A 15,634-nucleotide genomic window follows, 5' to 3' on the forward strand; every position below is an offset into this window, starting at 1 on the left:
CTTTTGAAAAAGATTTTTTTCCGTGGCTCTGCTCGGCGTGAAGTCTAAACACCTTAATCATCTCAGTCACATCTGGGGGGGGGTGACTCTTGTGCTCTGAGACTTCAAAGCAGGTTTAACTTTCATTGCATTTCGTCTTTGTAGCTGTGGAACCCTGTGCAATGCCCCACAGTTTCTTGCAGTGCCTGCAGAAGATCTAAGGCAGAGAGGGAGAGAGGACTGAAATAAAATCAACCCTACTGCTTTGATTCTCTCTCTATCTGCTCCCCCCTCTTTCCTCCTCTCTCTCTCTCTCGTGCCTGTTTATTGGCTCTGAAATGAGCGGTGAATGAGAGAGAGAGGGAGCGAGCGAGCGACAGTGTGTGTGTGAGAGATGTTGGGGAATTTTTTTTTTTGCCTGCATCAGCAGCATTGCAGAGAGAGGAAGAGAGGTAAAGACCGAGAGAGATCCAGTGCAAAAAAAACCCCAAATAAAGCCAGCAAGTAGAGTCCATCGCTCTTCTGCGTCCATGACAAGCCAAGCAGAGAGGGGCGCAGACGGCATCCTCTCCTGCCGTCCTTAAGGTCCCTACTTGAGCAGGGCAGGGAGTTTGGCAGGGCTTGAATTACAGCACACTGCATCAGCGCATGGGTCCTGCGCTCTCCCTTTGCAGCTGCTAAGAAGTCGTCGGCAGGGCTACAGAGTGGAAGAGCTGGGCAAAACGAGAGACCGTGTGCATTTTTTTTTGTGAATAATGTATAGCGCCAGAATGGCTCTGGTGCACACAGCATCTTTTGCATCCCGGAGCGTAAACACAGAAGCCATTCTGTGCTGCTAGGGGGGGGGGGGCGGGAAGGATTTGCACAAATTTTTTGGCCACAGCAACGGCAAGAGCAGAAGTGGAAATTTGAATTGCCCAGGTTTTCTTCCCCGTCCTCGGCGGCCGGTGCAGAGGAATCGAGGAGGAGGAGGAGGAGGAGGAGTGAGGGGTGGGGGGGGGGGGGGTGGGGGGAGAAGGAGAGAGGAGCTGGAGGAAGCCGCTCAGGAGCCAGAGCCAGAGTGTTGAGCGTGCCGAGGAGGAGGAGAGGAGAGAGAGAGAGAGAGAGGGAGCCCGGAGCAGCCCAGCCCAGCGCAGCGCGGCGCAGCGCACCTCGGCGTGGGCTCTCGCGATTGATGTGCGTTTGGACGGTCCGCCTGGTCGGAGGGTACAGCTTTCGTGGGCAGCATGGCACAGGCAGCGAAGCAGCTCCGCAAGAACAAGGACCTGGAAGCCCTGGCGGCTCAGGAGCAGAAGGAGAAAGAGGAGGAGAAGAAGACCAAGAGGAACCGATCCCGAGACCGCAAGCGCAAGGTATGGGACCAGAGGGCAGGGTAACAGGGGGGCTCTGGCAGGGGGGGCAGAGGGCCAGGCAGACAGAGAGGATAACATTTTACATTCCCATCACAGACTGGGCAATTGAACCCTACTCGAAGGGTTGAGGGTCTAGGTAGAGGATGTACCTCACTTTGGTGACTGCATGCACGGTGTTGAGAGTGTGTCTTGTGTTTTTGAAAGGCAGGGCATTTTGCTGGTGCCTAGTTTGTGGGAGCGTGAGTGAAAATATATGATGGCAAAGAGCAACAATCAGTTCTCCCCGCTTCTTGCCGCCCGCCCTCTCAGCAGCCCCGCTGCCTTCTTATTTTCCAAGCGGTGCTCAACATAAGACCCGCGAGCCCTGCCAGATGGCAAGTTTCGAGTGACCTGTTGTGAAGACTTAAGCCGGTGAGGGCGCGAGGGGCCGGGGGGTCTGCCGGGGTAAGTCAGCCCGGGTACGGCTGCATCTGTCGGCGAGGGCAGGGGCTGCCCCTCGTGCAGAGCCCCAGCCGGGGAGAGGGGCTGCAGGGGTGGCGGTGACTGGCGTGGGTGTCGGATGAGCCGGGGCAGGACTCCGGAGTGGTAGCGGGGCGACGCTTCGTGATGAGTGGCATTCTTTGCTACTGCTGTACTCGCTTGTGAAGTGTCTGTCCTGGCTGCTGGCAGTATTCTTGTGTGGGGGCTCGCTCTGGCTGTCCGCATAGCCTGGGATATGGATTTGGGTCACCACAACAGGTACCCCTCTCAACACTTTCCAGCTCAGGAGTGTCATGGCTAGGGCGAGCTGCAGGAGGAATAGAGCAGACTGCGAGGGAGGCTTCCTTTTTCAGCTTCAAAAAAGTCCCCATGAGAACTGTATTCTTTCAGCGCAGCTCTTTTTAATTGTATGCAGTACGTGACAGCGTTTTTCATTTAGTCCGTTTCTCTCACGAAACAAGGAAATATGAGCTGTGTGTGATTCACGTCCGTAATTATGCTGCATGGCGTAGATACATACGTTATTCCTGTGCTGGATGTGTTGTTTTAAACTTTGTGTGACATGATATGTCCTTATAAGGACAGGCAATGTGAAGGTTGGACTGTGTTATGTGCGTTGTTCGATTCCAGGAGTGCATGGAATAAGACGCAGGATTTCAAAAGCTGCTAAAGGCAGGGTTCCTAGCAGATGTGGCAGTCTGGGCAGCTCGGAACAGGTGACAAGCAAAATCCGATCCAAACTCAGGAGGGGCTGTGATCTGATCCTGTTGGATGTCCTCTACGGTCAGGAAAAAAGCCAAGTGGGAGACAGGATTGCTTCCATTGCGCCACACAACATTTTTCCATTGCTGCAGCGCACAGAGCTTTTTAACAAAGGCCACGTCCTCTATCTGTTAAGTCATTAGCCCCCTGTGAATGGGCTTAACCAGCCCTGTGGTGACGTTCAAGGATTGTCTGACAGGAAGCACATAGCAGTGTGGCCACTGCTGTGGACTTGAACAGGCTAGAGGGCCACTGACCTCCAGTACTGCCTGTCAGATTCATCTACAGATCTAAAGGGTTGGACTTTCGGACGCTTTGCACCCAGACTCCTGCCAGGATTTGAGTGAGAACTGTTACTTTGTTTTCTTCAAGCTTAACAGTGACTTTTAAGAAAGCAAAACCCAGATCACATCAGACAACAGCCTCATCTTCTAACAGGAGAGAGAGGGGACTTCTATAAACAGCAGTGTTCATGTCATACAGCCCCATTGAGTGCAACAACATGGAATTTAATTACTATTAATCAAACCTTTCTTCAGGTCTCTTGATTCGGGGTTCAGGCATTTCTTAAGGGTTGTATTGTCGCTTTAGCATCTATTTGCTTAACAGTAATGTGCGTCAGTCCTTCATAGCTACTATGATCTCTTCTTGCAATATCTCTCTCCAATAATCTATTACAGCCAGAAATTCATTGCCTTTTTCTCTCTTCTAAAATAGTTCATGTTGACATATGGTGACCTATGGTCTATTACAAGGAACCACAAGTCATTGCAGGCACCGCCACCAGGACTGCATGTACTGTAGAGAAGTTGAGAATCCACACAGGTCAGAAGAGGTGCGTGATGAGAACTTTGCCTGTTTGCCTAGAGAAATTGGTCTCCTGTTGTGTAATCTTCAACTGCTTATTGCTTGTTTAATTATTAAGTACCGGATCTCCACAGAGGTACAGCATTAGCTCCGTTTCTATTACGAGTAAGATTCAGAGTGTTCTGGTGCACATCGTCACTTCAGCGGAGGTTCCGCTGAAAGGCTGGAGCTGTTGTAGCAGTCCAAGGAATAACTTTAGCATGTGGACTATTTGGTGTGTTTTGCTATTCAGTGTAAGTTCTGGACTGCTAATTGTGAATTCTGTCGCATTCTTGGGATTTATTTGATCACGCCTCTCCTGTGAGGAGTAACACAGCACCCCTTCAGTGAAAGAGCATGGCCCAGTGTTGAGACAGTCGCCCCCGCGCTATTCGACTGAATCTGAGAACTGAACTGACACAGATTTTCTGAAATGTAACTAGAGTCTCCAAAAAAGGCTATATTTGGCCTGCGTTCACGAAACTATATTAAACTAACCAGGCTGTATTAATTACAACTCGCGCGCCTGCCTCTGCAGACATTGAGTTGTGCGGTGGCTGTGTGGCTCCGACTGTCTCCCGGTGTATGTGCTGAGTGATGAAGGCAGGGCCCCCCTCCACCCACCCCCAGTCCTGGGTACTCCCAGGAGCTGTGCGCTGTGGCTGACACGCAGCCCCCCAGAGGACCCCTGGTTTCAGTGCTACCTCCTCATTCCCTTTGTCAGACAGCATGGCTGCTTGCACACTTTGCTTGAGCAGGCAGCCTGTGAGTTTTAGAGGGAACGGGAAGATCTGAGAAAGAGAGGATACCTTCACGTTGGTGTGCTATTCTGTATCATTGTTGTGTTTTCCTTCTCAAGATCCTTGAATGAATTAGAACGGGTGTTTGATATTGCTCGCGGGATGCACAGACACGTGTAGTGGACCAAGATCAATCAGGATCGCTCCGTTTCCTCAGGCTCTGATCCCCGATACTTCTTCCTGGGATGACAGCGCTGTGATTTTCTGTGCTCCTCCGCTCTGCTCTCTCCCTAGGCGCTCTGGGAGAGAGCAGGCCTTTAACGCTGGCTGTTTAATGCTGGTAGGAGGAGGGTGCCTCCAGGGCTTGCTGGTGTGTGTGGCAGGGGCATGGCTGAGCTGCTCACAGTGGGCCTGCTCCTGTGGCTTCGGCCCTCTCTGCAGCAACTCCTTCAGGCCTCGCAGCTCGTCAGTGAGCGAAGGGAGTGTGTGAGCAGAATGCATGAACACCGGCCTCCTCAAAGCCGGTGAAGTTTGGGCGCTGCAGCGCTTTTCATGAAAACCAAATTTGTAAACACATCATCAGCGATTTGGACAGCAGAGGTCTCTGCTACACGCGACAAGTACCGCTGAGGATCAGGAGCAAGTTCCTTGTAATGATGCAAGTCTAGCTTTTACAGTTACCAACAAGCCGAATCTATCAATAAATAATTGTATAGGACTTTCCAAACACCCCATATTTCTTTATTGATTAGCAGTGCTATTTCTAATGCAATCTACTAGGTTTGCTGTCTGAGAGATGGAATCTAATCCTAAAAACGTGAGGAGAATAATTGATTTGACTTTCTTAAACTGCAGAGGGGAGGGGATGGTGCCTGACTTCAGGTTTTGCAATGTAGGAAAAACTTCACTTTTGTAGCTCTGGGAAGAGCATTTCTGCAAAGAGCTCAGGGCAAACTTTGTTTAAGTGCCCCGGTCCTTGTCCGGCGATTCTTAAGCAGCACGTCCTCGACGTTATTGACGGGATCGTCACGTGAAAACGCTGGCTGTGATTCTGGCTCTGGGTGCGGTGCTGCAAAGTCTGTTTTCTTCCTAGTGCCCGCCTTTAACTGTTGTCCAACCGCAGCCTGCACTGTCTCATTGAGCTCATGTCAAATTTTCAGATTTTGCGCGACTGAACAGTAACCATTTTAAGTGGAAATCGGGTGCAAAATAAAATCTCTATACCAAACTGCAGTTAGAAATGGTTTTAATTGCCCCATATCCACACGTCTCTGCATTGTCACAGTACATTTCACAAACTACGGTCACTGTTTGTTCCTGGGCTAATATTTTATTTATTTTTCTGTATTATTTACTTCCTATAATACACATTTATACACACCCCCCTCAACCAGATCCAAGTAGCATTGCAGTATTTAACAATGAATGACAGTGGCTCCAGACGTGATATTTCTGAATGCCCCATGTTGTTCACAGCCTAAAACCAGTGTTTCCACATGGATGTTGTAGAGAGCCCCCAGAATAGTGCCTGTAGCAGGGATCTCATTGAATAAGCTGCGCAGATCAAAGGTTTCTGAGCTTGGCAATGCATCGTGACGGAGGTGTTTGAAGCACACGGTGAATCTGCCCTGTAGTTCAGGACAGTTTAAGTTTTGCTTCCCAACCAGTTTCCCCTTTTAAGTCCGGGCACCAGTTTCAGGGTTAAGCAGGCTGCTCCTTACAGTCTTCATTGCACTCAGCCCATTGGCACTGATAGTATTTCTGTTTCTTGGCATACAGTACGCTCTGTAAGATTTTGTATTTACCTTATGCATATAAATTGAGCCTTAATCTGACATGTTTGTCAAAACAATTCACTGTTTTCTTAGTGTAGTATGTAACAATTGACACTGAGTAGGTGTGGAAGTGCTGAGATATTCTGGTTAAAATAGTGAGATGAGAGCTAACACACATTTCTGCCTTTTTAGTGTAACACCTAGGGCATACAGGGCCGGGTGACAAAGTGAGAGTCGTACTTCCTTTGTTCTTAGACAATGAGGTTTTCTCAAGGGTGTTGTAAAAAGTCAAAACCTGTTTGCATCTTTTTAATTCAAGGGGTGCTCAGTGAGATCCCCTATCCCTGATTTTTTTTTGGGGGGGGGGGTTGGTTGTTTGTTCTGATGTGAGGGAGCATGGGGAGCTCAAAATTGAGGTGTGGGCTGTGGAGCGGTGAAGGGCACACCTGACACCCCAAGTTCCTCTCCAGTCCTCAGATAGTGCCAGTGGCTCCTTGTCCATGCCAGCTTAAAAACAACCTCATTTATTGCAGCAGCATTTAAACTAAAAGTGCTCAATATGCATTCCAGACATGATATTACTGAATGCGTCATTCACGGGGGGGGACTTCAAAGAGTTGATTTTGGGATTTAATTCCAGATGTTAAGAAATGCACATACCTGTAGATGCAATTTCCACAGAACCTGTGCCGTCACAACGGGTCTTGATGTTTCAAGAGTCGAGCGTCTCGTATTCTAACGGGGGGGTCCTGCTGGCAAAAGGGGTCTTTGAGGCTCATCAGAGCGGTACCCAGGCCAGGAAAGTCCCGACGGCATGCCCCCGGAAGGACCGCGCTGGCACGTCCGCCTGCCCGAACCCCGGGGGCCCTCCTGCTTCGCTGGGGTGGCAGCCCCCCCGCGCCGCGCAGCGACAGCTCCGCTTGCTCGTGTTCATCAGCAGCGTCCAGGTCTGCTGCAACAATGCAGTGTCGCCACTGTCACCTTTTCCGTTCACCACACAGGCATCTGGGGCCTCGAACACACTTGAAACTGAGGTGGAGGCATGAATGGAAACAGAATCCCAAAATACACTAGAGTAGAACTGAATGAAGGCGTTTGCTTGATCTACGTGAGATCTGTCCTGTCACACTTGTGTAGGAGTAAAGTAAGACGTTTTTAACTTATAAGCGTGATTATCATGATTCATGAAGTAATAATCGTAACTTACTTACGATACTAATATTCTTTTTTATTTTTCACTTATAGCATCTTTCCATTTTTTCTGTCCTATTATATATATCCCTACTCCATTCTTGTTTTCTTATTTTTATTCTCTTTTCATTTCTTGTAATTCACTTTGGATCTTTTCTTCTTATTGAGATACAGATTGTTTTTATGCATTTATCTCATGTGTTTCAGTTATGTTCCTGAGCAGTCAATGCCTACTGAGTGTAAGTCACTTAATGTGATGATAAGCACGCATGCCTACGACACGCCTAGGTTTAATTTTAAATAGTCTGTAGTAATTTAAAGAAAATTTCTGGCTTAGGCCTCTGTTCTCTCGTTCAAACCCAGAGAAGAAAAAAATAACTTTTTATCTTAAAAAAGGGAAAAGTACACTAAAGAGTTCACGTTAATTTAGCCCCAATTACAGTCATTTCTCTCTGAATGAGTCAGATAGCACTGGTGGCATTTTGAAACTATCACTCTGAAGCAATGCATGTCTCTGGGAGACAGAACAGGAACACACATTGTCTGTGAGCTGTGGCTCTTAAAATAAGCTTGAATTAGTAAATAAGATGTGAATTGAGCTCAGTACGCATGGAGCGCTAATTATTGCTTTGGAATTAAATTGCCGGTTGTCTTCAGCAACTTGACTAGGCAGCTTGTTCCATACTCCTACAACCCTTTGTGTAAGGTTGTCTCTCCTCTACTAAGTACAGAATCTCATCCAGCCGTTTCTTGAAAGAAGCCAGTGTATCATCTTCAGCAACATGACTAGAACCTTCTTCCATGCCTCAGACCACAGTCTGTCAATGGAAACCAGCTCAGACAGAGCATTTAATTTATCAGTTCATTTTGAGATGAACTGGGACAGTTTTTACATTTTTTATTAATGCTTTACCGAGGGAGCAGCAGGATGGGGCAGAGATTAGGGCTCTGGTCCAGAGGTGTTTGGGTTCAAATCACAGAGTAAGAGGGCGAGAAGCTGTTGTACCCTTGACCAGTGTACTGCACTCAGGGTCCTCCAGTAAAAGTCCAGCTACATTAATGGAACTCTGGGACATTATCATAACTATGAATTTGTTCTTAACTGACCTATCTATTTAAAGGATAAAATATATTAGAGAAGACCGCAGAAGTCTTGTTAACACACGTTATCCTCCCATTTTCAAGCGATTACACCTCACCAGTGGCAGCAGACTCCTGATCTCAAATATCACTGTCGTTCATGTAATCCCTGCTCAGGCTCATTATTTTCAAATCTGGTGGCGATATTCGTGTCACCTTGTGCTGAGGTGTGTCTTTCTCCTCTCCCACACTGAGTGACTTTTTTGTCTGGTTTGGAACTGCTTGAACATGGACATGTGACCTTTTTAAAACTCTGCCGTGTTTACTGTATGTTTCAAAGGACAGTTGGAGTTTAGATTCACATATGAAAGTGGGAGGGTTCATTCACAGCTGTAATAAACTGTGGAGTGCTGGGAACAGAGCAGGAGGTGAAATTGTTTTGCTTTGCCGCTGCAGAGTGTCAGGTTGGTGGAGTGGATGCTGACTCATGCACCTCTCATATCTGCATCTATAATTTCAAACACTCACGTAATTAGATTTCTGCTTCTTGTAAAAAACTGCAAGGAGACTGATCCCGATGCAACAAACATTTTGACATCTGTCTTCGCATTGCGCAGGAAAGTCCTGAGTTAACACTGTGTTTCACTGAGTGCTGAAGGAAAGCCATTAAGAATCCATTTGCACTGCAAAATTCAATCTGTTTCAGGTTTTACAAGCTGCAGTGTAGCGGTTCTTGTAGTGCCGTGTTGCATGTCTGTCTTTGCTAATTTACTAAACTGAATTGACAATGCTGGACCTGTCCTGCACCTGGTGTTGGATTTGATCAAATCCTGCATTTTGTGATTTCCGAAATGGATCAGACTGCTATATGATAGGAGTCTTATCTGCTTCCCCACTTTTGCATATCTCATAGCCAGCGTGTATATGCATGCTGTTGTACAGTATAGATATTCCTTGTGTATGCCAGCTGTTTTATGCAGTAGGAACTCTACGAGTTGAGATAAGGAGTGAGCAGTCACTGGGTACTTTTAAAATATGCTGATGATACCTGCATATCTTACTGTGCAGAATATCTGCCGAGTCACCTTTGAATAATTCAGTTCTGCCTGAATAGCCACATACTGTACTACTGGGACAGACTAGACGTCCTCTTTTAACACACACCATGCATGACGACTGCCCAAAAGATTTCACAGCTGGATCTCTAATTAACACCTTTGCACCAGTGCTGTTCTTTTGTGCCAACCTTTTTTAAGGTTGTGTGCACGTGTGCGACCCTCCTGCAAATATTCATGCTTTCCGTGCCAGCAGCATCACCACTTGAAAACCCCACCATGATTGTCTCTGAGACTGGGATTGTTGTTTAGTTTCAGTATGTCAGCATACCGTATGTTACATGAATAAGATCCAGCCAAGCTTCTTTCTGCAATGCTGGTAAAGTAGCTGAAAGGTCAGTTTGGTTGGAAGCAAACACAGTAAACAAAGCTCTGCTCCTTCAAAGTCATTGCGCTAGTGTGAAACAGGGTCTGTCTTGTCTTCAATGCAGGTAATTTTCGAGCTCATTTTATTCTCAATCCCTTTCCAGTGCAGTTATGACTCACCATAAGAGGCTCTATTTCATTTTTCTCTGAAAAAGGGCAAAGTACCCCATTTTAACTCCCACTTTTCTAAAACACTCTTGTTTGTCAGGATGCACATAGATCTGCTCGAACCCTGGGCACCACCGTCTCCTGTATAACTGGAGTGCCATTAAACACACCTTTTGTCTGGGATCTAAGAAGAGTAAGCTGTCTTTCCCTTTTCATTTTGCTCAATGGGTTAAAAAGTGAATTAAGGATGAAGTATTTATACTAGCGCAGTGTTGATTTTCCAGCTCAGTGCCTATAGTATAGGAATGACTCTTGAGTGGAGAGGCACAGTGGTGGAGGAGCTGAATTAAACATATCACAGTCCCAAATACGCCCACTGGAGTGGTACAGGCCTGGGATTCATTCCTCTTCTCTCGCTTTTTCCCCATAGCCACCAATCTCTTCCTTATTTTTAGTTTTTAAAGCGTGCAATAACGGCCTGTGAGTCCTACAGTCTTTTGGGTTTCTTTTCCACAGGCTCAGCTTTCACTGCAGGCAGACACACTGTGACACACATACCGGCTCAAACACGTGCACATCCACCTTCAGGCACTATGCTCGAACACTGGAAGTGCCTTTTTAAGAGCCTCCAGCCCTGATTCAATTACACTTTTAGCCTGGGAAATGGAAGGCTGGTGCTATAGAGGGAGAGAATATAGGGATAATGGAATCCAGGAGGTCAGCTGGTGGACTTTGGTCTGATTCAGGTGGGGGGAGGAGAAGCTACTGTAGGGGCCCTGGATACACAAGAAGATGAAACTGCAGGAAAACCAGATTGTAACAGACGCAAGGAACATTTACTGAAGTGGTTATCCTAGGAACAGTTCCTGTATTGATCATTAACCTCTCAGTCCTTAATCATTATATACACACATGCACACACAAAGCTCAATGTGTGGGAACATGTGAAGGTTAATTAGTTCAGTAGAATTGCTTTTGGCTTGGCCTTCTTCAGGCGTCCAACCCACGCTGACACGGCTCCTCATTCCGATATCAATGTTAATGTGTGCTGTGATAAAGCAGCTGCACAGGAGAGCTGTAGGTTTGTCTGATGTCCCCAGAAAGCCCCCAAAACCCTGTCTAGAACTGAAAGGGGGAATTTCCTTGTGTGGATTTGGGAATCCCATTGAAACACAGGTGCTCTGAATCTAATAGAACTGCATCAACATGCAGCTCTTAGAAAGGAGAGTCTGAGACCCAGAGAAATAATGAGAAATAATTCTTAGTCAAACGGTAGTGACTAAAGACAACAATGTGATCATTTACACATTTTATTGAAGAAGATACAGGCATCTGATGTGGTTCTGACTGGCTTCATTTCCTCAGAGGCACCCAACTTAGGAGCCATCTTTGTGACTAAGATCTGACCCTTAAACCACAATGGGTGTAGACAATATGTAGACAGTAGCAGGCTTACTGGCTTGAGAGAACAAGTCTACTTTTTCAACATGTGCACAAGTGCCAATAAATCTGTGCTGGTGCTGATGCACAAAGGATTCAGACTCTAGAACAGACATACTGTAGGAGCATAGGGAACACCCTGAAACATTGTAAATCCCCACATTTCCCCTGATGCAGGCAGAGGCATTGCTTTTGCTTATTATTTCTAAAGCTGCCTCTGTTCGCATAGTTCTGTGCAATGTAATTTGTTTTGCATGTGTAAATAATTCCTGTTTGCTGCACTGTAAGAAATGCTATCCTCCATCCGTGTGCAGAGCTGACTGTACTGCAGCTGTGGCCAAAACACTTGTGGTTTCCTTGAAAGCACTGGAAGGACTTGGACCTGATCTGCTTCCCAACATCCTTGTTGCCAGTCCTGATTCACCCAAAAGAATGGAGCATTTCACTGCGTGCTAATCTCGTTTATTACTAAATCTGGGGCTCTGCCCTGGCTTGAAGCTTGAGCATGAATTGTACTTTTGGGGAAAGGAAAAGGATTCAGGCTTTTGGAGTCGATAGTACAGTTTTTGATGTTACAGTCCAAAGTCAAACCCAGCCCACGAACTGGACCAGCGACAGCTGCTTGAAACTGTTCTTGTGGGCTTATAAAACAAGTTTTCAAAGGGAACACAATCTGTATCCACCAACATACCTGAGCCCCTGCATTTGTTTTCTTCTACTATACTACTATATACTGTATATTTTCTTTTACTTTCACAAACCTTTTTGTGAAAGATAGATGCAAGAGACAAATACAGACCCATCCACCTTGAACTGAACAGGACAAATCCAGAGACATACAAATTCCATACGGCCCTAAACTCAGGACATTTCACATTTCATTTCACGTTTCTGCCTTGGCCTTGTTGTGCCTGACGTCGAAGGGTGCTATTTGCTCCATGGGTGAGGAGCAGCTTTGGAAAAACCTGGACGATGCTCCTGTGTTTGAGGTGGGGGGGGAGAGCTGTGTCTGCCCATTTCACAATTCTTCGACTTTCCTCACTTCAGTAATCCAATAACCTCAAGTCAGGACGATAAAGGAAACATTTGCTTTTTTAAATGCCTGGGCACAGAGCAGCGTGCAGAGTGTACCAATCAGAGCAGAGTGCATTTGCATCCTCTGGAGGACAGTAATTTATTATATTTCGCTGGATACTGTAATGGTATTATGGCTTTATAACCAAATATATTGTTTACTCCCAGCATTAAGTGCAACTCGCTGGGTCACTGACAGTGTCACTGACAGAGAGCAGGCCCAGGTGCTAGCTCAGCTGAACAGAACTGTGGCTGGAGCACACAGGGTGCAGCGTAGGTCACGTTCATGGCAACACCATCCGGTGATGCCTGATGGGAGAGCCAGCGGAACAGAGATTTACCATAGAAAAGGAAAGCGCAGACAAGTGTTTCTGGCACAGTAAGGACTCGTGTGGAAGAACCCGGTGTGTTTATCCGGAGAGTCACAGGAGAATGACTCTCACTAAGGACGCTTATCGGCTGTGAGTTTTGTGAGAAGAAAGTGCTATTCCGGTCCAGTCTGTTAACGACAGAGGCCAGTTGGATTCATCCGATCAGCAGTTACGGAAATGTTTCCATTGGCAGCGAGTTATACTTGACCGTGCGTCCCAGTGGAAGAGCACCTCCGGGGATCCTCAGAAAATAAGAGAGGGGGAAGTCTGCTGGGATGTCCTGCCAAAGGCATGGCAATCAATAACATCGCTGACAGCTGGCAGCTGTTGTACCAGGCAAAAAGGCACACACTTCTTCTGTCAATGACACGTTTCCCACAGTATATGCCTGGACTGCAGGGTCTCTCCACTGACTTTCGGGTTAGGCCATTTCTTTCCATTGCAGCAAATTGCTCGGGAAACATAACAGTTTTTTTTTAAGTTCTAATTAACATGACCTACTGTACAGTACTAAGCTGTACATGTAAATGTAATTACTATATTCCCATTGGGACTAGAATTTAGAGTCTTTTGTTGTAGATTTTGGACGTAAGGCTGCCAGTTCATGAGGACGGTTGAACAGATGTCACCAGGTTGCTATTAGCTCTTTCCTCCATCCTTTGAACCCCTCTTTCCAGATGTGGTACAGTCGTGTATACATACATAATTGTCCCACTCATAATAGTCCTACAGTACATTGAGCAGACAAAACACCCTAAGTGACATCTGAGATAGTTATTACAAGTTTCTGGAAATTTCCCGGTCTTTATGACAAAATGTTTGCTGGGCAAATTCTCTTTGGTACAGGTGCCACAGGCATTGCAACTTTCCCTTCCCTTCCAGTGGCAGTGAGACTGAACTGACAAGTTATGAAAATACCACTATTTGAGCTGTTCACTAATTAGAAGCCAAATGGCTTTTTGTGCTTTTTGATTTAATGGCTCTCTGGCATGTGACAGGATATGACACACTCATAGACGAACAATTTCATGATTTCTGGAGAACTGTGGTGTCTCATGTCTAGGTAGCCACTCTGAGCACATCTCTGCCTGTCTCGTTCCTCTGCATGATCACTCTTTGTGATCACTAACACTACACTAAACACTAACACTACAGAACCTAGGGGCTGTTCTCTCCTCTTCCCTCCTGAGGACCCAGGAGCAACTAGACAACCACCTCGTCTATCACAAAGTGACGCAGAGATCGACACACATTTTAAATATGGTTTTGTTCCGTTGGTTCTTCGTGTTAACAGTGGAGTGTCGAACTTTGCGATGCACAAGGTTATGTTGAGAACATGCCTGTGGAAAACATTTACGTTTTAAGCCTTTCTTTGGAAAAAGAATCGCAGATCTCTGTAGGAAGGTTTTGAGCGGTGGTGTTGTCGATTCGGCCACCTAATTTAGCTCTTGAGTGAATGAGAAAACAAAAGCTAGGAGCGTCTCTCTCTCTGAAAAAAAGCAACAGTGTTCCGAGAGAGAGAGAAGCATATCACACTGCAGGAGTATTAACTTTGGGAAGTGTGGCTCTGCGCCCTGCCCTTGATCAAAATAAGGTCAATTGCACTTCATACTGTATAAGCCACTCTTCTCCAGCTGAACAGGGCTGTCTCTCTCCTCTCTTATTTAATTGCTCTTTTCCATATGTATCTGTATTTCTGCCTAAACAGCAGCTGCCCACCTACCTACTGTAGTTACCCATACAGTATATCTGTTTTCCTTTAACTGCTTTCTTATGTCTGCCTGTTTCTATAGCTATTTTGCATATGTCATCTCTGTTCATCTCCCTTTTTTTGTCTCAAGGCTGTGTGGGTGCCAGGATGTCCGAGTATCAGTAAAGGGGTTTCTCAGTCTGTCTGTCTGGAAAATGTGTGAATGTGCCCCTGTCACCTCACAAAGTCCCGGCACACAGAGATGAACAAGATTCATGCATGCACACTCACACAGGCAGCAAAGACAGCTGCAGCTAGAAGCAGTTCAAATCCTGGAGCACAGAAAGCGATGAACACTGGCCCCTAGTGGTCAAACAATAGGACAAAGCACTTTGTTCTTAAGCGGCACATTACATCATCAGTTTCTACTCCATTCTTTTGTTATTGGAGTTTATTTCCTGTCTGTGTTATTTGGTCTAGCGGTGTGTATTTCTTTTTGGTTGCCGGTCATTTGTCCTGAATTTTTAAGAAGCGCTAGATTTTGGAAATACTTCTTAATTGATATAAGGATGGCCGTGGTTGGAGAATTTCTGTGTCTATAGAAGGAAACACCAGAGATCATTTCATTGTTGGTGTGTTACGGCCCATGTGGTTTTCACTTAAATCAAACCAGAACAGTCTGTTTCTATGCCTCTTTTTGTATGTACTCCAGGAAATTCAATTATGAAAATTATGATTATGAAAGTCAATAGGAATATTTCTGTCATCAAATCTGACATTGGGAAAAGAAGTAAATATGAATGCATGCTGAAAGTGATGCCTAGAGTTTAAGATGATCTTAATCTCCCTAGGAAGTAGTTTCACAGAGCTGATGAACATGATGTAGTTTTCTGTTGGTTTGTAACAGTACGCAGAAGGTCTAAATGATTTATAATGGTACTGTTTTGTTTTCTGGGTTAACCAAAGAGGTTTGGAGTCACAATGCTTCAGAACTGAGGAATAAAGGAAAGGACTGTAAAAATGGTGGACCTGATAAATTCTCTGATCATCTTGCCCTTCAATAGCATTGATATGGATTTCTCAGCTGAATGGAACACTTTAATGTCCAACTTCCAGACAAGTGAGGTTGTGCCATAACATGTCCTCTGGGCTGTGACTGCTGCCTCCTGTGCTTCAGTGTAATGCTGGATTTCATCTAAGAGGAGTCGGGCGTAAGCATGAAATGCCACGATTTGGTGTGTGAGGTATGTGTGTGTGTTTTAAAA

General features: G+C 45.9%; 1 protein-coding gene across 12 annotated transcripts in view; it reads left to right on the forward strand.

Annotated features, from left to right (window-relative positions):
- Nucleotides 1–993: 993 nt before the first annotated feature.
- ank1a (ankyrin 1, erythrocytic a) overlaps nucleotides 994–15,634 on the forward strand; it is a 148,072-nt gene continuing 133,431 nt past the window's right edge. For 5 of the 12 annotated variants that reach the window (XM_088624273.1, XM_088624272.1, XM_088624274.1 and 2 more), the window contains exon 1: nucleotides 999–1,331. In XM_088624273.1, coding sequence (XP_088480399.1) covers nucleotides 1,206–1,331 — 126 coding nt within the window. In that variant the 5' untranslated portion in view covers nucleotides 999–1,205. Of the gene's footprint in view, nucleotides 1,332–15,634 lie in introns of all 12 variants that reach the window. The other 7 variants (XM_088624270.1, XM_088624275.1, XM_088624279.1 and 4 more) reach the window with 4 other exon arrangements.

Source organism: Lepisosteus platostomus, chromosome 3 (genome assembly GCF_059453375.1).
Source record: "Lepisosteus platostomus isolate fLepPlt1 chromosome 3, fLepPlt1.hap1, whole genome shotgun sequence".
Classification (NCBI taxonomy): Eukaryota; Metazoa; Chordata; class Actinopteri; order Semionotiformes; family Lepisosteidae; genus Lepisosteus; species Lepisosteus platostomus.